General features: G+C 34.8%; 1 protein-coding gene across 4 annotated transcripts in view; it reads right to left on the reverse strand.

The window, feature by feature from the left end:
* Positions 1-295: 295 nt before the first annotated feature.
* Positions 296-22,683, reverse strand: part of ND-30 (NADH:ubiquinone oxidoreductase core subunit S3) — a 107,316-nt gene continuing 84,928 nt past the window's right edge. Inside the window, exons 6-7 of one of the 4 annotated variants that reach the window (XM_090408322.1) lie at positions 18,279-18,460; positions 296-414 (exon numbers count right to left, since the gene is read on the reverse strand). In XM_090408322.1, coding sequence (XP_090264448.1) covers position 414; positions 18,279-18,460 — 183 coding nt within the window. In that variant the 3' untranslated portion in view covers positions 296-413. Of the gene's footprint in view, positions 415-10,926; positions 11,033-12,212; positions 12,604-13,320; positions 13,645-18,278; positions 18,461-22,683 lie in introns of those variants that run through there. The other 3 variants (XM_090408324.1, XM_090408323.1, XM_090408325.1) reach the window with 3 other exon arrangements.

The raw sequence follows: 22,683 nt of genomic DNA on the forward strand, positions 1-22,683 counted from the left end.
AATTTAGATCTCCCTGTGGTCATGATTGTTGAATATCTTTATGATAGATAAATTTCAGTGCCTTGTGTATGACTACCATCCTGCTGCTTATTTGGAGGCAATGAAGTGAAAAAGGTTCAGGGTTGAACGTTGAAGGGTTTCTGGATAAAGTAATTTTTAATCCATGCATTGTACTAATACTGAAGGTTTACAACCTTTCATGAGAAGAATTCACACAAACAAATAAATATACTAGATTTCAGGTATCACAAATCATGTTCAATAGACTGATCAAAATAAATAAATAAATTGCAAAAACGGCATCAATTTCTTTATTTAAGCCAAAGCAACTTTGTACATAAGCATAGCAATGTATGCTAGTGCTATCCCAACTACTCTTGCTCCATTTTAGCCTACAAACTTATTCATTAGACTCTGAAAGAGAAAAAAAATGAATATATATATATATATATATATATATATATATATATATATAGTATATATATATATATATATTAAGCAACAGTATATTAAAAAGGACAGATATATTTAATATACTGTTGCTTAATATGTATATTAAGCAACAGTATATTAAAAAGCACAGATTCCACCTATTCTTCTATAAAGAGAAATTTTAATAGCTTAATCATAATAAATGACAAAGCAAGAACCAATCTGTAAAGACTTTATATGCTCCAACTTTTTATCTGTTGGGAATATAACTAGTCCATGAGAGGGAGGAAAAAAAAAAAAAAAAAAAGGATATATAGCAACATAATCTAACTGGCACTACCTCCTGACATTATCCAAAAGCAAAAAAAAATGTTGGCATTACAACATGAGGTTGCCTTCAATATCTATTGACTAGTTTACTTTCATCAATAAGCTTGAGTTCTTTTTAGTTTATAAGTTGTCAAATATTTTGATATTTACTTGCTTCTTGGAATTTCTTATATTTTACATACTTATCCTCTGCTGAAAAGCCAATGCCCATGGAACTTAAGCTTTCACTATAATGGCCAATACTCACAATAGATCCATATTATTAAGAAAAGAGGCAAAAAACTTTTGTGAGCATTGGGCATTATGGTGTTGTTTGGAAAAAGGCAAAGGAATAATCACATTTATGATTATTATGTGACATCTCCAGGGAGTCCAAAGGCTCATCGATGGAGAGTGTGCCAACAGTATTGAACGATTGGTCCCCTTCCAACTACTAACCGTGCTCAGACTTGCTTAACTTTTTGCATGAGCCATTAGTAACAGAGGCTCTATCAATCGACCAACCTCTGCTGGCTTTTTAGCTAGACTATATTCCATAAATGAGAAAGATAAAAAAAAAATGCTGCCTCACAAAATATACTAGTACTCCTGTTAAAATTTTTAAGAGAGAGAGAGAGTAAGCCAGAATGTTGTTGTATTTTTTTAATTCAGCAATTTAAATAGGACTTGATTTTGCTGGAATTCAATATCAATACCCCTGCCCAATCTTGATACTACATCCTCCAAATTTCACCAGAGGAACAATTCCCAACCTATGGTTTTAAAAATGTTATTATTACTTTAAAATATACAATTAGCCAATAAATAATAACTATAACAATAAATCATGGGCTTACTGCAACAAAAAAACCTATTAAATCGACATATGTATATATTGGGAAAAATGCTTTTTAAGTGTGTTTTGCTGTGAAGAGAGGGGGGAAAAAGGCAGGAAATCACAAGAAATTATTTGCAAATGCATTTCAGTATTACTTGTAAATTAAAGATGCCAAGAAAAGAAATTATATTCTTGGTTTAATCCATTTAATCCATTATCCGAGTGTAAGCAAACAATGTTTGCGTGTGAAGTATCATCATGATTAGGCTACTTGTATATAAACGCTAATGAACTTCAACATCAATTGCCTTAGTATCACATAATGTAAAGCACACACCTTTTCAGATGTGTATAATGCTATGCATTATGAGAAGGGCCACTACAAAATGGTTTCCACTGTGGAACCAGACTTAAAAGAGATACGAAGACTGAAGTAATGCAGAAGTTATATACAGAGTGATCAAAATTAAAGTATCTCTGTTTAAGGTTTTAAGGCCTTGTGGAGTGCCACCCAGTGATCCAAATGCTGTGAAACTTTGCAGGAATATATTGCGCATCATGGGGAAGAGATATCTGAGGGGAAGGGGGGGGGAGTTCCAAAAGCAACACTACAAGGCAGTGTTGTGTGATGTACCTAATGCAGATGTAGTAATTTTTCTGTGTGTGTAATAAGAAGGTGAAAAGTGACACAAGTATAAAAACACATTTTTATTCACTTTCATTATGCATTCACTGGATGTATACTGTTCAATATGCTTCCCTTTCTGGTATGCTGAAACCGCATCCTTTGCACAATGTGTTCAACAGCAGATGCAGCTGGTTAGGACTGATGTGCACATGCTACATTAAGTTATCTTTCAGCTGACAAGTTATCAGGATGAGATCACAATAAAACCCTGTTGTTGAAAAATCTCCAGAGCCAGAAGTCACAGGGGTTAGATCAGGTGAACAAGGTGGCCATGCAAGGCTGATCACTTAGTTTCCATGAAATGTTCTCAAAGAACCTCCTATATGGATAGACTGGTAGTTTCATGCAGGATGGAGGGGTCCCCTCCTGCATGAAAATAACCGAATCCATGCAAAGGCACTGATGTAGCCATGGTACAACAAAATTGTTTATCACATCGCAATACCTCTCAGCTCACAGGACCTAACTGGAGAAAGTCCTCAAAGAAGAATGGTCCAATGATAAATGAAGCTGTAAATCCAAACATCAGACAATAATTCTGGGTGAATGCAAAGGAATTCGTCGGACTGCATGTGAGGTTTTGAGTAGCCCATATCCAGAAATTGTGCCATGCAGTGCCCAACTCCTGTGTCAAGGTTATTTTGAATGGGTAGTAATGCAGAATTTTCCAGATAGTTGTGTAAGGCACATCTATGTGCCAAGACATATAGATGAACTGAATGGCTTGTGACCTCTGCCAGGTCTAACTTCCAATGATCCTATTTCTTCAAAACAACTAATCATTTGTCTTAGAGCATGTGGAGATAGTGGACATCATTTGCATTGGTTCAGGTGACAAAATTCAACAGCATTGATTTTGTTTAGGTAGTACAGCTTCACAAGCTGTACTACCTAAACAATGGTACTAACCTTGGTACTAACAAGGTTAGTACCATCACTGTGGACAGTATAAACAATCAGAATGAAGGAGAAAAATCCAATGTCCATCTTTCTAATCCTTCCTGGTACCTGCCGAGTTGTATGATATGTAAATTACATGCACTAGGTGTTTACAATGCACCTGCTGGTGAATTTTGGAACTACTGTATTTGTCCATGTATAAGACGATACTTTTTTCTAAAATTCTTAGGCCAAAAATTGGAGGGCGTCTTATACAAGGGGGGGGGGGGTACTGGTTGAGAGACCCACGGTTGCTGCAATGAAACTGCCGGTACCTTGTCTCCACGAATAGGCTTCCGCCAATCACTAGCCTTTATTAACTCTGTTGATTGACGTCATTAATGGCTGATTCTGAATAAACCAATCAGAACTCTGAAACCATTCATACGTCTACAACTCGTTAGAGGGGTAATTTAATGCATTAACAATATTTTGAGCACCAGCCCATAAAAATGTTCGAAAATAAAAAATGATTGTCATATTCTTCAAAATTAGAATTAAAAGTCATCAATTACACAAAAGAATATGGAAATAAAGCTTCAGAGAGACAGTTCGGACCTCCTCCCACTGAGTGTGAGACAGTGGAGAAAACAGGAAGAACTACTCAAGATGCTAAAAAAGAAGAGGAAGAGGGCCTTAAGAGGAAAACCCACAAAATGGCCAAACTTGAAGCAGAAGCTTAAGACTTGGATTATGGAGCAGTGCCAGAGTGGGATGTGTGTGTCAACCAAGCTTATTCGATATGAGGTAAAAAGGTTTGCAAGAGAAATGAACATTGTTGATTTCACAGGAAAGGCAAAATGGTGCTTCAACTTCATGAGGAGAAAAGGGTTGGCCATGAGAACATGAACCAAGTTAGCCCAGAAAATGCATCTTAGTATGTATCTTAAAAATATTACCTAATTACTAAATATACAGAGGGTCCTCAAGTTACGTCAGCGATCTGTTCCTACGGACCGACGTAAGGCGATTTTCGATGCAAGTCGGAATTACCACAGCCTAAGTTACTTACCTAACCTAAAACACCTAAAGTCATACATATATATCAAGAAACAGAACTAGGCCATAGGAAAACGAAAGGGAGAGCATAATTACTGTATAATACAAAAAAAAGTTCAAGGATGTGAACTTTATCCTTGATAATAGTCCCGACTGTGGTATGACTTAAGTTCAACGTGTGGCCAATGTTCATTGGCGTTTCTCCCTTTTTTGCCCTTTTAATAATGTCTAATTTCACTTCTAATGTAATGGCTTTCCTTTTCTTCAAGACACAAAATTCATCGGAAGAGTCTGCCTTATGTTTGGGAGCCATATTGAGGGGTAAAAAGTCACAAACACAAAAGTGAGAGAGCAGATGTAAACAAAGCACGCGGTACCCAAAGAGTGTATATGCTGGGACCCAAGCGACGCCACCTCTCCCAAATAAACAGCGCGTAATGGCATATTCTTCCGCTGATCTCACAAACAAGTTTGGCCACGTTTGAATTTTACATTGCGCTGCTTCAAGTCGAAATTTATTTTTTAAATTATTTATGGGATTACTGCCGTAAAGTGGAAATGACGCATGTCGAGGACTCCCTGTACTTTGAATATTTAAAAAAATATCAAATGTGTTCTGTTTAATGTTTAAAATATTGATTTCTTAATTTTTGGGTTAGAAAAAGTAGAGTTCGTCTTATACACAGAAAAATACAGTATTTTCTCTCTCTCAGATATCACTTCTGCATGACACACACAATGTATTCCTGCAAAGTTCTGAATTGAAGTATCTCCTTATAAGAACTGGCTTAAAGGGGGGAAGCAAGAATGCTTTTCATCTTCCCTGTTATCTGTAGAGGACAGTGTAGGGATAAGGTGTGCTCTGATCATGGCAGGAGGATAACAGCAACAGCCGAGCCTCAGTTAGGACTTCATTGGCTACAGCATTGCCATCCATTACCCTTCAAGGGTATTATTAATCACAGCCAGCAATTGAAGTATCTATACAGTCTATATTATATTATATATATAGTCAAAAGGTGTCACACATTATTATTAAAATGCTCTGCATTAGAGATAGGTGATGAAAGTTTTTCAATTGGTTATACTATAAATTAAAGATTCCAAGAAATTATATTCTTGGTTTAATCCATTATCCAAGTGTAAGCAAACACTGTTTGCACATAACATATCTTCATGACTAGGCTACTTGTATATCGAGTATATATACATATACTCTATGTACAAATAGAGTGTGTGCTTTGCATTGTGGGATACTAAGGCAAATGATGTGAAGTTATTAGCCTCTATATTGAGTTAGCTGGTCTCATACAGAGGTGGAGGGTTTAGTTCACCTGTAAACTCTGGTTTTTCATCCCCCAGAACAGGCAAACCATCGCGTGAACACACAAACACATGGATCTACGGTATCATATAATTATAATCATATAATCATAAAATACATATTTAATCCCTCATGTCCAACCAGTCCTAAGGGATGGGGAAGGAAAGGGGGAACCCATATGAAATAAATAAGCCTCTATATACAAGTAACCGAATCGTGAAGATGCTTCGCAAGTAAGCATTGTTTCCTTACACTTGGATAATGGATTTAACCAAGCCCATAATTTCTTGGCACCTTTATAGTATAAACAAGTGAAAAATCTTTCAACATCGGTATTTCTTGATTTTGAAAGTTTCGGAATTGGCAGTTACATTTTTTTTTTTTTTTTCATATAATACATTTAGGCTTTTGGCAGATGAAAGAAACACTAATGCCACTTAATTTCCTTTATTGATAATATATTGTTGTAACCATGTTTATATTAAAACTTATACTTAAATAAATTTTTTTTTCTGACTTGGTTTATTATTTTTTTTCAATTTCCTCACCTTTTTATACACTTGGAAGTGTATAAAAAGGTGAGGAATCTATAGCTGTTTTTGAGATAACTACATGTGCCACAATAAAAAAATTAAATTTATTATGCTTACATTTCTGCAGGTTTTAAGATTGGTAAAGACTTAACTAGACTTTGAATTCTATAGGAATAATTGTAACAAACTGTTTTTTTTTTTTCATAATAGTTATAGATTTTTGAATACAATTTCTTTTTTTTTTTTTTTTTTTAAATCACATCTTACAGGTTTATTGGATGGCCTTTGCCAAAAGTATGAATTTCTTTAAAATCAAATAAATGATCATGTACTTAGTTCTGTTGTTTCAGGCTTGCATTTTTGGTATCGAAAACATTTCACTACTTGACTTTCTGTATTTTTACTTTTATTCTTTGTTATATATTTTGATAAATCAGCTATTCTTGAAAAATATCATACACTCTATAAGGAAAGCATTTTGTATACTTTACTTTTCTTGATCTGACTATTATAAAAATATATTAGCCAATGTTGAACTGTATATGGGTATATATTACATTGCCATTTCAGTGACAGTGTACACGCTGTCAGCTTCCATTTATCTATATCCACTTTCCAAAATAATTGTGCTCTGTTGTGTCCAAATTGGTATTTTCAACCAAATATAAAAACAGGACAGCAACATTTTGATTGTGATTCTGAACTACTGCAGTATCAGAATATAAACAAAGATATTAGATTAAGTGACACTGTACATGCTGTCAGCTTCCATTTATCTATATCCACTTTCAAAAATAATTGTGCTCAGTGGTGTCCAAATTGGTATTTTCAACCAATCCTGTTTTCAACAAATCCAGTGTCATTTCATTTCAACAAAAACTTTGTTGAAATAACATGGAAGTTGAGAATGAAACAGCATTCATTCTCAACTTCCATGGATGCTCTCGCATCCTTTCCACATCCTCCATAAAATGAAAAACTACATCTACTGAAATTCTGTATAACCCTTTCAGAAGTTTATAAGTCTCAATCATATCACTCCTCTTTCTCCAGTTTGCTAGTGTCTGGCCTATAAATTCTCAATCTATTTTCATAATCTACATTCCACAATCCTGATATCATTTTTGACACTCTTCTTTGCACTCTCTTCATTGTATCAGAATCATCATGGAAACCAGGAGTCCAGACAACACACAATAGTCCAAGTGAGTTCTTATCAAGGCTTTGTAAAGAGGTAAAATGACTTCCTTATCTTTATATGTCAAGGTTTGTTTCAGCATTGCCATTATTCTCTGAGTTGTATTTACAATTTTTTCTATGTGATCCTTGAACTTTCTCTACTAAAACTCCAAGATCATTAGCCTCATCAGTTTAATCAATATAATACAACACTGAATATCTAATCACACCAAAAGTGCATGATTTTACATTTACTAACATTGAAATGACATCCGTTTTCACATGTCCACAATTCCAGCCTATTCAAATCATTCTGCAAGTACTGCATATCAGCAGCACTCCCAATTACCCTACCTATCTTTGCATCTTCAGCTATTTGCTGAAGATGCAGAGGCTATTCTTCTGATTCCTCCAAAGACTACGTTGTCCTTGAAATTCAACAAAATATCTTCGATTCTGAAGAAGCATCTATTAGTTGCGTTACCTTATAATCTTTCATCATTTTGTATAGTTTACTTAACAAGATTTGGTGAATTACCGTATCATAAGCAGCAGTTAAGTCTATTAAAACTACCCCTGTTATTTTCCGTATCTCAAAACTATCCTCAATATATTGTGTTAGTTAAAGAACTTGTGATGTACAACTTTTCCCAGCTCAAAAGCCAGTTTGTTCAAAGATTAGGAGTAGATCAATTATCCTCAGTTTTTTGAGGATCATTCGCTCAAGAATCTTATGGTTCTTGAGAGCAGATGCCAAACCTGGAGCTTGTTCTTGAGAGCAGATGCCAGAACTGGAGGGCAGCAGATACCAAACCTGGCTGGCCGAGTGGCCAGCCAGGTTTGGCATCTGCTCTCCAGTCAAAAGGCTGTGGGTTCGAATCCCACCGTGGGCATGGATGTTTGCGATTTTATGTAATAATAATAGTGGTAGTGGAGTGCGGCAGATGGCGTTGGTGTAGTTTGTTGTTACTTGGTGGATAGTAGGGGGGGCCCCCCTCCCTCGACGAGTTTTTGGACTCACTGGAGGTGTCACATAATAATAATAATATTGTTGGGAGAGATGGTGGTGGGAAAGTTTGTGAATGTATCTGCCTGTGTGAGTGGTTTTCTGTATACAGTTGAAGGAGGGGTTACCATTCAGAAGGCAAGTCACTAAGGTGTCTAGAAATGGTAAACTATTGTTATTTTCCATTTCCATCATAAACTGGATACCTGGATGTAGACTATTGAAATGACAGACGAAAGAATCTAATGTGTCTGGGCCATGAGGCCAAACAGAGAACACATCATTTACATTTCTTAGCTAGATAGAAGGTTTGAAGGGGCTGAGTCTATGGCTTGTTCTTCAAAGTTTTCCCATTCAAAAAAAACTGGCAAGTGGGGGACAGAGGGAGCCTCCTACAATGTTCATAGAGGGTGCACCACCTAGATAGGACTTTAGTCATCATAGCCATGTGTTTCATTGAATATTGAATTGCCTTTGTGTGTGTGTGTGTGTGTGGGTTATTACAAGTGTATTTGTACTCCCTGAAGATAGTGACAGATGAAATATTGGAAGCATTAAAATTAGTTTTTAATTCTTTCTTAGTGCTATTAATACTCCATTAAACCTCCAACATGATGTCAGTCATCTCTAATGCACAAATATACTCTGTTGTATAAATTTGATAACAGGAAAAAAAAATCCATTGGGTAGGGGGAAGACAAAGACCTCCTGAATGTAAATTTACTGCAGTTAATCACACAATTATCAAAAACTAATTTTTGTATCCATGTAATATCAATACATATCAATAACTTGGATATATAACAGATAAGAGTGAAGATGGTGCATAATCTTGTCATGCATAATGATTTAAAATCAGATTTCATATGTCCTTTAAAACTAATTGCTGATTTAGAACTAAGTAATATACTATATATATATATATATATATATATATATATATATATATATTCAATATTTATATATACTGACTATAACCGAGACTAGAATAACAATTAAATTTATTCAAAACGCAACATGTTTCATCGGATTGTCCGACTTCTTCAGGCATGGGAACATAGAAAGCAAGTAAACACTATAAGAAACATCATATCTCTATAAAATGACTATTATAAAATCAGTTAACTTTGAACTGTAGCTACAGTGCATGTTGAAGTTCTATTGTTAAGTAGCTGCGTGCGTCTGATTTCATGTGTGTGCCAATATCGGATAGCAGAGCTGAAAGAGTCCAGTAGATTATAGCTGAGGTTATTATTTATGTGATGAGGGTCCATAACAATTTCCTTAGACTCGACTATGCATCGCTCCACCTCGTCACAGCATATATGAAGGTTTGAGGTTGTTGTCCAGTTTATCTCATGTTGACGGCCTTCATCGTTTGTGTTAACCATTCACACGTATTTCTGTATATATATATATATATAAACAGTAAAATCCCTTTTTTACACTTTTCAGGGGACTGATGGAAAAAATTGTAAATAGCAGGAAATGTAAAAAAAGGCTAAAAGATGACTTACTGCTAGTATGCGAGTCTACATACTAGATTACCAAATTTAATAACTGAAAATAAATGAATTTACAATTACTCACATTTATCTATTTAAAAAAAATCTTTTAAGTGTTGATTGTTTTTGCTTTTCGTTTTTTTTGACATAGCCCCAGATTGCTTTGCATTGAGTTCAATGCTTGACCTGTTTTTTACTATCGTGTTCAAAGTGGACATGCAGAGTCCAAGATCTTTTGCTAAATGCACACGTTTTGACATGCCAATCTACACGTCGCAGAATTGCCATCTTTTCTTCTACCAAAATACATTTTCTATCTTTTTTCTCCATTGCGGTGGTGAATGATCCATGTTACTAACATGGATCATTCACCACCGCAACTTGAAAGCAACTTTCACACGCTAAATTAAGTAACAGAAATTCTGCAATATCAATTCGTACTGTGATTGAAAGATCATGGTATCGCACATCATTACATTACTGCTGCAAACATGCTAATCACCATGATTGCAGAAACGAAACTACAGCTGAAAGCAACACCAACTGGGAACAGAAATGCGCAGATTTCTGCAGAAATCGTTTCGAAAATCAGTATTGCCAACCAAGAAAAAAAACACAAATCACGGGAAATAACGTCCATGTCAGGTTGTTAATGGCGGGAAAACAATATATCGTAAGAATAGGCCTTAGAACGGGACCAATGGAAAATGACTTAAATTACAGGAAAACGTAAATTGCGAGAACGTAAAAACAGGGTTTTACTGTATATTGCTCTGTATAATGTTCCACAGAATTGTATAATTTTGAGCATATTTCCCATTGGTACCTTATATGCCTTTTCAAGCTCTACAAACAAATCCAGATTCTTTTAATACTTTCATAATTTCTCCTATTTGGTTCAAACCCAGCTCATTCTTTCCAAAGTTCTTCAAAAAATTTTTCTTTATCTCCTTGAAAGTATACTTACATAAATCTTACTGGAAACACTCAATACAGAAATCATAATTCTTATTCAAGTTTTATTCCCCCCCTACTTTATTAAATAATATATATCACTTTTATGTATAAATATATACATAAAACTATTTGACATTTTTACTATTGCTCATATTTGTTATTCTACAGAACATACTTGGATATGTACTGGAGGGTGGGGGGGATTAGCTGTTCTATCTCATAGAAGAGAATCAGTATCTATTCTCTCTGACTTGGTGAAAGCTAGTTGTATCAAACCTTAAGGCACTATTCTAAAATGTTGTTCAGTGAAGAATCCAAGATTCCTGTTTAGGATGAACAAATTTATTTTTTAAACATTCTTTTTACAAATGTGAGTTCTTAGATGAGTATGAAACCAAAACTTTTTTCTCTTTATTTAGATAGTCTGTTGCAATGAGATATTAAGATACAAGACTTGAATTTGGAACAAATATTTTGTTCATTTTATTTAAGAAAGTGACCAAAAATTTACAAGACTGTAAATTGTAAAAATTTATAAGTAAAAATCTACTGCTTTTATTAATACTTCTTCTAAATCTAGCCTACAAAGCACAGTATAACAATCTGTTATACAGTTGTAACGTAAAAATCCACCATTTTTACTTCTAAATCTAGCCTATACAGTACTATAACATTAGTACTATATAACAGCCCTGTTGAAAAGCCTCAGCCAAAAGTCTACACATCACTTCTATTCCCAAGAAATTCTCTACCACCTCTGTAGCTTTGTTGTAATCATTACAAATTTGAATGTAGTGAAATCATAATCAAATTCCTGATACATACCCTTGTGTGTGTGGGGGGGGGGGATACAGGATATTACAATAGTACTACATGAAAACATTACATTATTACTAACTTCCTATCAACAATGATCAGCATGTTATTTTCAACCACAAAATTAATTTAATAAGATAACTGAACTGGGTTTTATTGGTCAAAATTTGATACAACTAGTAACTGACTAGTTTCACCACATTAAATGGTGGCTTCATCTGGGTTTTGATGAACATACAAATATAAAATTAAAACAACAAGCTTTGATTATGAATTAATGCATAACTGAAAAAATACTAACTGCATAGGAACCATTACAAAATATAAATATGTGGAGCGTGGATATTAGCACATAGTCAGTCATTGTTCAGCAGGTGTGCCCTATAGTAAGCCGCAAAATTAAACTCTGATGTGTTGAGAGACCTTATAAGTGATTTCCAAATGCCACATAGGATCATCCCTTGGTTTACGTTCAGGGTACCTTGTGAACGGATTACCACTGTAGCTTTTTTTATGTTGCAGGAGCTGTAATCATCTATGTATGGCATAGAATTTTCATCCCATTCAATGTTGTGATGAGTGTTGGAAAAATAAAATGCCAATCCTGAACTATCCTCTCTGTTGTTGATGTCTCCAATGTGCTCCTTTTGTCTTATTTCTAGACTTCTTGAAGTTTTTCCTATATAATTAAGGCCACATTCATTACAAGACTTCCATTTCCATTCTTTTGCTGGTGTACTTTCACAAAAAATTGCCTAAGGTCTCACGACATCCGAGTAACCTTCAAACTGATTAGGACAGTATGGAATATGTTACACTCACCTAAAGACCACAACACCTTCAACAAAAACACCCTGGAGTTTACAACATCCTGTATTCTTGTGGCCTTAATTATATAGGACAAACTTCAAGAAGTCTAGAAATAAGACAAAAGGAGCACACTGGAGATGTCAACAACAGAGAGGACAGTTCAGGATTGGCATTCCATTTTTCCAACACTCATCACAACACTGAATGGGATAGAAGTTGTATGCCACACACCAGTGGCAGCCTGTGAAGTTTTAAGTGGGGGTGCTGCCTATACAAAATAATTAAAAAAAAATTATTTTTTTCCTAATTAGTAACCAATTTATTAATAAATACAGATTTATTAAACTAAATTTATTATAGTCTGACCAAGTGAAAAATAAACTTTCAATATCTTTCTCTAAATCCAGAGTAATTTAATAAAAAGGTGGCACACCGTTTGGCAGCTCCTATAGGAGGAGATGACCTTGCTAATGATTCTGCCTGGTATCTCCACTTGAGCCTGGCTCCCACTGAAGAGACCACAATAAAGGTCGAAACTAGTCTGGGTAGTGGCCCTTCCCTTAATGCATAACATTATACATATCCGCAAGGAGGTGTGTTTTGCATTATGGGAGATACTGAGATAGGAGTGTTGGTAGCTTGCTCCACCTTTGCAAGGAGTTGCCCGGTGTTGTACCACTTTACTCCAGTCCTGAAGATACTTTCAGGCGCAAACTTTGTTTGCACACACTTGGATAAAGGATTAAACTAAATTTATTATACTGTCACACACAGAAGATGATTAAAAGAAGCTACAGTGGTAATCCATTAACAAGGTATCCTGAACAGAAACCAGGGGATGATCCTATGTGATATTTGGAAATCACTTGTATGATCTCTCAACACATCAGAGTTTAATTTTGCAGGGTGTACCTGCTGAACAATGACTGACCATGTGCTAGCATCCACACTCCACGTATTTATATTGTGTAATGGTTCCTATGAATTCGGTATTTTTTTCAGTTATGCATTGATTCATAATCAAAGCTTGTTGTTTTAAGTTTATATCTGTATGTTCATCAAAATCCAGATGAAGCCACGAGTTACTTGGCAAAACTAGTCGGTTACTAGTTGCATCAAATTCTGACCAATAAAACCCCGTTCAGTTATCTTATTAAATTCCTATCAACAATTTTTCTCCAAATTAATCTGTTATCAGTCAGGACTCCAATATTATGAGATCTTATATTTCTGTCTTCTAAGGCACACATCTTATTGTATCAATCCACCAACAGCTTGGACTTCCCTTTGGGTGTTTTTTTCTTCCATCCTGAAAAAAAAAAAGACCATAAGGCCTGAGATTAGCTCTGCTAATCTCAGATGGAATCCTGTTAGCATTCCTGAATGCTAATAGCATCAAGTTCTTTCCTGATATCCTCATTTTTAATATGAAACTGCCATTGATGCCATCTGGTCACTCCCCCAATCTTTTTTTAGAAGAATCAAATCTAAGTCTTTGATCAAGTGTTTTATTTCTCACTCAGCTCTCAGAACCATAAGTTAAATTGATGTAGTTGACAAGCTTAGGTATTGGATGTTATTCAAAGAAAACTAAATTATAAAAGGATGTTTATAAATAGTCTTTATTTCAAACTAGATTTTCAGAGGCACAATGCCATATTACAGTTTACATGAATGGGTCTTTTTTACAGTTTACTGTTATCATGAATCAAGAGGTTTACAATAAAAAATGCAGCAGCTCCAATATGACAGTTCAACATACCAAATAGTAGATTATTTTTATTTATATGGGAACTCCATGGAGTCAAAAGACTCATCATGGGAGACATGTTATCCATTAACACAATACCTATCATACATCTCCTTAAATCTTTCACTGTTGAGGCACTCACAACCATCTCTGGCAATCCATTCTACTCATCCACCACAATCCCAAGAAAAGAACCTAGTCTGCATACCCTTATTAACCATATTCTTAGTTTCCAAGTGTGACTGCTTGTTTTCTCCCTACTCCTCATGTATTGAAAAATTTCTTCTGTGTCAATCTTATAGTATCACTTTAGTAATTTATTAGTTTCTATCATGCCCCTCTCCTCTGCCTGTCAGCTAATCTCTGCAACTCACATACCCTCAATCTATCCTCACAGGGAACATTTCACATACCTGTCACCAGCTTGGTCACTCTGAATCCTCTCTATCACCTTCCATTCCCCAAAAAATGCAAGTGACCAAATATGTGCACAGTAGTCAACATGTGGCTGAATCATAGCCTTATAAAGAGAGATAATAACCTTCCTCTCTTTACTTGTTAATGTGCTCCTCAGCATCCAAGTAATCCTCTGAGCTATTCTGCCAACTCTTGGAATATGTCTTCTGAACTGCAAATCTCTATCCACCATCACCCCAGATCCCTAGCCTCATCAATTTCCTGTAAACTAGTACCATCAATATGATATGAAGTGTGTGATCTTTTCATCCCAAAGTGAATTACCTTACATTTTACAACACTAAATTGACAACCATTGTTTTTTGCCCACAATATGAATTTATTTAAATCATCTTGTAAGATATCCACATTACCTTTATCAACTATTGCCCTCCTTAGTTTTGCAACATCAGCAAACAACTGAATTTCCCCTTCAAATCTTCTGCTATATCATTTAATATACAAATTAAAGAGTAGTGGTCCTAATACAGAGCCCTATGGCACTCCACTAGTCACCCTCATTTGGCTTGATTCCACTCCATTCCACCTTGTGATGTTTATCAGCTATCCCCCTATCCATTTCACCAGCTACATATTCATTCCTATTTGTTCCAACTTATGTAAATAGTTTTTCATGCAGTATTCTGCAAGTGCCTTTGTAAAGTCCAGCAGCATCAGGGTGTAGCAATTTCCTTTACCCAATCGTGCTGTCACCTTACTATAAAATGTGAATAAATTACTGAAAGCCATGCTGCCTCCTATAAAGTATCATATTCCTATCCGCCCATTTCTGAATTTTACTTTTAACTTTTCCAATACTTGAACCACCACTCCAGAGACACTAATCGGTCTGTAATTTGCTACTTCTGTCTTGGAGCCACCTTTACCTAATGGAACTATCCTATCGTCTTTCAACTCCCTTGGAATCTTGCCAGAGCTGAGACTTAGATTAAATAACTTCGCCAGAGGCACTGCCAGTTCACCTGCACATTCTTGTAGCACATAAGCAGACATCGTTCAGGCCCACTGCTGTATTCACATTGATATTTTTCAATATACTGAGTAACCTCCAGTTCACCTACCTAAATGCTCACATCAGTCTCTACAAAGTTACCACCTGAATATACCCTTGCAAAGTGATCACTTAGTAACTGAACTATTTCTTATGCTTCTGTCACTTTCCTGCTATCAGCACTTAATAAGGTTATCTTTCCATGATCATTCTTTCTCTTACTTGCTATGTAGCTAAAAAACTCTTTTGGGTTTACTTTGGCCTGCTTAGCTAATTTTCTCTTGAAATATGATTTAGCCTTCCTTACCATACTAGTTACCCTTCTTGGTTGTGCTTTATACTGCTCATGGGCATGCTCACCACTTGTTGTTTACATTTCTTTCACAATGCTGTCTTTTTTCAGCTCCTGCTTTATATTGCTAGTTATCCACTTAATCCCTATTCAGTTTATCCTGACTCTGATACTTCATTGCTCAAACAAACCTTGATCACTTCCCATGCACTAATGACATTCATTCCATGTAGTTTCTTATGTCATGGCACTGCTCCAAGTTGCTTCTAAGTTGTCATAATCAACAGCTTTGTAGTTCCACATAAACCCTTTCTTGAAATTTCCACATGTTGTGCAACCTCCTAGAACAAGACTGCATGGTCACTTTCTCTGACTGGACAAGAGTTGTAACTGCAGTTATACATAAATGTTCTGATGTTAGTACCATATCCAACACTTTCAAATCCCTGGTCCCTTCCATCATGTGCTGTTTCAGGTAATTATCCTTTAATAAATGTATAAATTCCATTTTGCCATGTGCCCTTTCCTCCTTCCAATCTATATCACCTTAGTCGAAGTTTCCCTTGATAACTGCTCAGCCTGCACTCATTGTGCTAATCTGCTGATGCATGTCGTCCACATTTTCTTCTGGACCCCCAGGTCTATAGTGAACCATTTCCATCAGATCTATTATCTTCCTTAACTTCTATTTTTGTTGGTTGAACTTCTTCAGCTATCATTAATAATACTCCCCCCCCCCCTATTTCTTCCATCTTCTCTGAAAATACAATATCCATTATATTCTAGCTCTGTAACTACATCAATCTCTGACAACCAGGTCTTGTTGATGACAATAATTTTTGGCCAAGTCGAGCTAACCAATGCTAAAAACTCCTCTCCTTTATTTCTGATATCTCAAAAGGAATAAAAGTTCATAAATTATTGAAGAGTTACTTTTTGGCCCAAAGAAGAAATCATTATCAAATTACAACCTGTTCATGTTAAACCACCCCATATTTATGGGGTACTTAAAATCTATAAGTCCAATACTCCCCTATGCCCTATAGTCGATAGTATTATTATTATTATGTGACACCTCCAAGGAGTCCAAATTGTAAACTTGCTCAATAGTTAGCTAAGTCACTTGCACCCTCTCACTGGTCCTCTACTTTTATAAAAAAATTCTGTACCACTAACAGACATTCTTGATTTAATAAAGCCCCCCCCCCCCAACATCTTTGAATTATTCAAATTTATAACTAAAAAATTCACACGTATTATATTCACACATATTATAACTAAAAAATTCACATGTATACCACAGCAATTAAATTTTAATAATGTGTAGCTATTTTGTCTTAAGACATCATTAGTACATTTATTACAAACAATACTAAGAATTACATACAAAGGAACAGTTAGTGTGCATGCTTACATTGGAATCCCTGTATGCATACAGTAGCATGTTTGAGGACTTAAAAATAAATAAAAATTAATTTGGCTGTAATTAAAATATATCTGATGAATTTATTTTATACAATTGAGGATAATAATTTCCCAGACTTTTAGGATAGTAAGACAGTTATTATGGCTTAGATTGGGTCTGTGATGTAAGGCTTAAGAACTTTCTTTATATAAATGCTTGTTTATATAAGGATCTATTTAGTAGCTTGGTGTTTTTCCATTGGATCCTATGGTTAGGGTTTTAAACTCCATGTTGTGTGAAGCCAGATTTGTGCGGTTTGATGTTCAGATATGCTTTTACTTATAAATCTTCCTGTTTGTCTGTAGTAAGACATCTTACAAGAACATGGAACTTCATATATGCCAGGTAGCATCATAGGTGAGAGTTCGTCTTTTTGGGTTAAGAACACAATTTAGTTGACTAAATCCCAAATTGCCAGCCCATCTTTATTTGTTCAGTACTCAGGTAATGGGATGCTTCCCAAGAAGGTAAGTATTGGACATCAGATCAGAAATCCTGGTTGGTTCTTCCTTAAAAGGCTATGTGGAGGTTTCCTAGTGATCCTTAAGCATCTCAAGTGTATAGTTGGAATAATATTGCTTTAGCAATATTATTCCATTTTCCCACCAGACATGGAGTCAAAAGGTGAAGTGAATCTACTTAACTGATTTCCTGTAGCTTCTATGAGTATCTTCATGTCATATTGTTCATACTGTCGCACCTTAACCCCCCCCTCCCTCTAGCTACAGAAAAATTAGCAATCTGCTTTACAACTTTATGCTTAATATTTCTAATCTTTACGTGTATATCCAACTGTTTTATTCCTCCTGCCTTTCACAAATATTTATATTTATTAACAATGAGGTCTAGAAAATACCTTTAAAGATAATACTTGCAAGACACTTCTGCATACACTAGAACCTTTAACTTGATATGAAATGTATAAGATAAAATGCTTTTGATCTATCTAGTATGTTATAGATACTTACTATTTTTTTTCATCTTGTGTTGGATTTTTATCACCTTGTAAAGGAATTTCTTGAATTGGCAAAGGATCAGCTCTATAATTAGGAAAAGTTTCCCAAGGTCCAACCAAATCAAACTTTCTGAATTCCTGAGTTAACTCTAAGGGCTCAACTACCACCCGTTTTACTTCATCATCATAGCGAACCTGAAAAGCAATACATATATTTATTCAAAAATTAAAAAAAAAAAAAAAAAAATTTTTTTTAACCTAAAGTACCTACATATCAGTTCAATAAAAATGCTAAATCAATGAGCCTAAAATTTTTAAACCATTATTTTGCAACTTTATTTGTATGCATTTACTAATCACACTCATACCAGTTGCATGTAACAGCTCAAATGTTTTTTCGTTACTAGCCATTTCATTAAGCCAGTGGTTCTTAACCGGTGTTCCCCGGAACACTTGTATTCCGCCAGTGGAAGATGTCACATGACACAGTTCTGAGTGTAATTGGCTAGTCTGAATAAAAATGTCGAGGGAATTATTTCCATTATAACAGAACAATTAACAACATTGGAAGAAAAAATTTCAAGTAACTTTCCTTCCTTAAATACACACAATTATTACTGGATACGAAATCCATTTGGCACAGTTAATACATCGAGTTGTGAATTTTCATTATAAGAACAACAATTAGTTACTTTGTCAATGGATGGTATCTAAAATTGAAATTCTCTGAAATAATTCTTGAGGAATTTTGGCTTTTTGTGCAAGCCAAATACCCAGCTCTCTCTCTACAAGGGCACTGAAAATTTTGTTACAGTTTTCAACATCATGTTTGTGTGAGCTCGGTTCCTTATTAACCCATGTAAAAACTAAAAAGCATGAAAGACTTACACAAAGAGATGAGGATAGCTTTTTAACACATACACTACTCAAAACAATTAGAGGATATTTTAGTCTCTGTCAGATAATTATAATTTCTGCAAATAATTATAACTATTGGGTACTTTATACATGAATAAATATTTCTTACTTATGAAGAGGGTGCAATTGATGAGATATTGTTCAAATAATCAATATTTATTACAAATTTAACAAATTACACATTTTAGCGTGAAATAATTTTAACAAGAATAACAACAAAAATATCCCCTAATTGTTTTGAGCAGTATATTAGACCTGATATTGCTGAAATCTGCAAAAGTCGACAAGCTCAAGTATCACATTAAAATAAGTTCCATTTTTATAAAAGGTAAGTCCATGCATATTTTTATTGTTAGTTTTATGACTTTAATGCTTTTGGTGTTACCCAAATTTTTCTTCTAATCAAAAGTGTTCCGCGACTTTGAAAAGGTTAAGAACCACTGCATTAAGCACACGCTAATATATATATATCTTTTTAACTGAATGAAAGTTTTGTAGATCTTAAGATTTAAATTAATGTTTAAACAAATAATTAGCATTACTGAATTATCTTTTCTCCTTCATCAAAATCTTTGTGTGACACATCTGTCAATGGGATCAATGCTATTCTAAATGAAATTCATCACTTCCTGAGAAGTGTCCTCAACAGCAGTACAGAATAACTAATATACCACACAATTAAGTTTATATTATTGTTAGTTTCCTAGTAATAAGTGTCAAAGATTCAAAGATGATTAGGGGGAGGAGTATAAAGGACTTCCCATTGAAAGTCTTCCAGAAATCTATTAATATTTATGAAAAGCTTTGGAAATTCTTTCATTAGCCAATCCAAAGCCTACTATGTTGCCAACATATTTTTATTGTCTGGAGCTGTGATATTTCTGATTTAAATAACTTTCCAATTTCACTTGACTCATGCCACACAAAAATTCAATCTATTTTGGAATTGCAGAATGAAGGTCGGTTACCATTTCTTGATACCTTTATTTCAAGAACAGCTGAGAATGGATTATCATTAGACTTTTAATGGGAAGTCCTTTATACTCCTCAATTACTATCTGTTATAACAACTAAGTATTATTTATGTATTAAGTAACAATTAAGTATTAAAAAAAAAAGTGGTCTCCATCTTTTAAGATGGAGACCACTCTTTTTTAAAGTAGAAAAAGTAACTCCAGTTTCTACACAGCCAGTTTGTCCTCAATGAGTATTCAAGAAAATTAGTCCACAAAATAGGATTTTATAATCCTCCCAAGCCAAGTCTTGATATTCATTATAGAGACCTCACTTCGATCCCTTACATTGGAAATCTGTCTATTAAAATCACTAACCACCCTAAAATTCATAACCTCAGAGTAGTCATCATATTCTTATCATATGAAGCTGTCAATCTCCAAAGGATAGTAATCCCTTCTGAAAATATCCATGAGGCTCAAGAATTCCATATTCTTATGATTTTCCCTACACAGGTCAGATTTGAATTTTCAAAATAAGAAAGAAGGAATATCTCAGCAATATAGCATATAACAGAAAGGGAAAAGTTAGAGCTATCTTACCACTCTTCTAACACACACACACACCACCACAAATGGGACAAAGCCTCTATGCCATATCTTGGAGGGAAAAAAAAAACCTGTTGCTTGTTCAGATTACAGAATCCAGTCAGTGCCCCCATCATTCATTCATATGGTTCTTCAAACTAAAACCAAGGACTTATCCTGAATGATGTCTGGAAATTCTTGAGTCTCACACTTAACATACCTAACTTCAAAAAATAACACTTGCCAAACTTCTAGATCCTAGTGTTTTGATTGTTAATACTATAATGCCTTCTCTCAGCTTTTTAAGATAATTTGTACTTCCCTTATCATCATTGTTTATTTTTCACCTGGAAACTTGGTTTTTTTGTCCCTCAGAACAGGCAAACCGGCCAACACATGAATTTACAGTCATAAAATACATACTTAATCCCTCACTAGAAGGGCTCAACCAGTCTTAAGGGACAGTCGAGGCATGGGGTGGGGGAACCCCATATGAATAAATAAATTATGTTACTTAAGTATAAAGAGCTAATAAGCTTCATTTCGGCAATGAAAACATTACTTAAAATTCCCCCACCTTTGCAACGAGTTGTCCGGTACTGTACTACGTACTAGGATCACTTGCATTGGCTAACGCTAGTGTCGCCGATACTTTATAGTTTACTATATTCGGCAAGAAACTCTCTGATTCCTATCTTTGAGTTTCTTATTCGGTTTTAAAACTATGTGGGATCTAATATCCCCTTATTTTAAGTAAAATAAATTATGTTTATTTACCCTGATGATGCCACTTGATCCCTGTGATGAAACTAGTCTGTGTTCTTTGTATGTTTTTTGTTTGTTAACCAATATAAAACTGAATTTGTTTAATAACTACTAGTGGTTGTAGTTATTAAACCGTCAAAACAACATTGGATATTTATTACCCTTTTTATTAATAGTTTTTGATGTTGAAATGAAACCTTTAGCCTCTTTTCTTTAGTACTTATGTTTTGCATAACTAAGATTTCATTTACAGCAAATACAACTGTCAGCCATTTGGCCCTCAAAAGATTTCTGCACTGTCTCCTGCAAAAAACAACCTTGAAAACAAGTCTGAAACAGCTGTCAGTTAAACTACAATCAAAAGCGATAAAAAAAAAAAAAAATGAGTTCCTTGGTAAAACAGTGCAATACCAAGGCAACTATCATACCAAAGGCTGTATTCTCATAATCACTTTGCCTCTTTTGAAACAAGTTTTGAGGTTAAAGGTTTTGTCATTTGGCAATAAAACAAAACTGCATATTTATCATTCTTTCTGTTAATAATGTATCGACAAACTAGTTTTTCTTCCAAATTAACCTGATATTTATCAAATCTAAAGGCATTATTAATTGCATCAGTCCATCTGAATCTTAGTTTTCCTTTACGTCTTGTTCTCCCCCCTCCCCCCTTCCACCTCCATTCTCTTTTAAGTAACCATATCTTATGAGAGTGGCCTGAAAAGTTCTCAGCCTAACAATGAAAAAACGAATTTATAATTTCAAAATTATTTTTATTTTTCAACATAATCTTCCTTAAGACTAATACATTTATTCCAGCGATGCTCCAGAGCCATTATCCCGTCCCTGTAGTGGTTCTCAGTAAGATCTGCAAAATACCCCTCTACAGATGCAATCACCTCTTGCTTCGAAGAAAAACGCTGACCAGCAAGGAAGAGTTTTAGTTTTGGGAAGAGATAGAAGTCAGAGGGAGCCAAATCTGGGGAATAGGGTGGATGTTCCAACAATTCATAGTGCAGATGCATTGTTCTGATGAAAGATGATTTTTTTCTTCTGCAAACCAGGCCTTTTCTCATGAATTTTTTCGTCTAGTCTGGTTAAATCAGAATAATATTTCCCGGTTATTGTTTTACCCTTTTCAAGATAATTAATAAACAAAATGCCTTTAGCATCCCAAAACACCGAATGCCATGACCT

Source organism: Typopeltis vanoorti, chromosome 18 (genome assembly GCF_054136105.1).
Source record: "Typopeltis vanoorti isolate ZY-2024b chromosome 18, IOZ_Tvanoo_1.0, whole genome shotgun sequence".
NCBI classification, from domain to species: domain Eukaryota; kingdom Metazoa; phylum Arthropoda; class Arachnida; order Uropygi; family Thelyphonidae; genus Typopeltis; species Typopeltis vanoorti.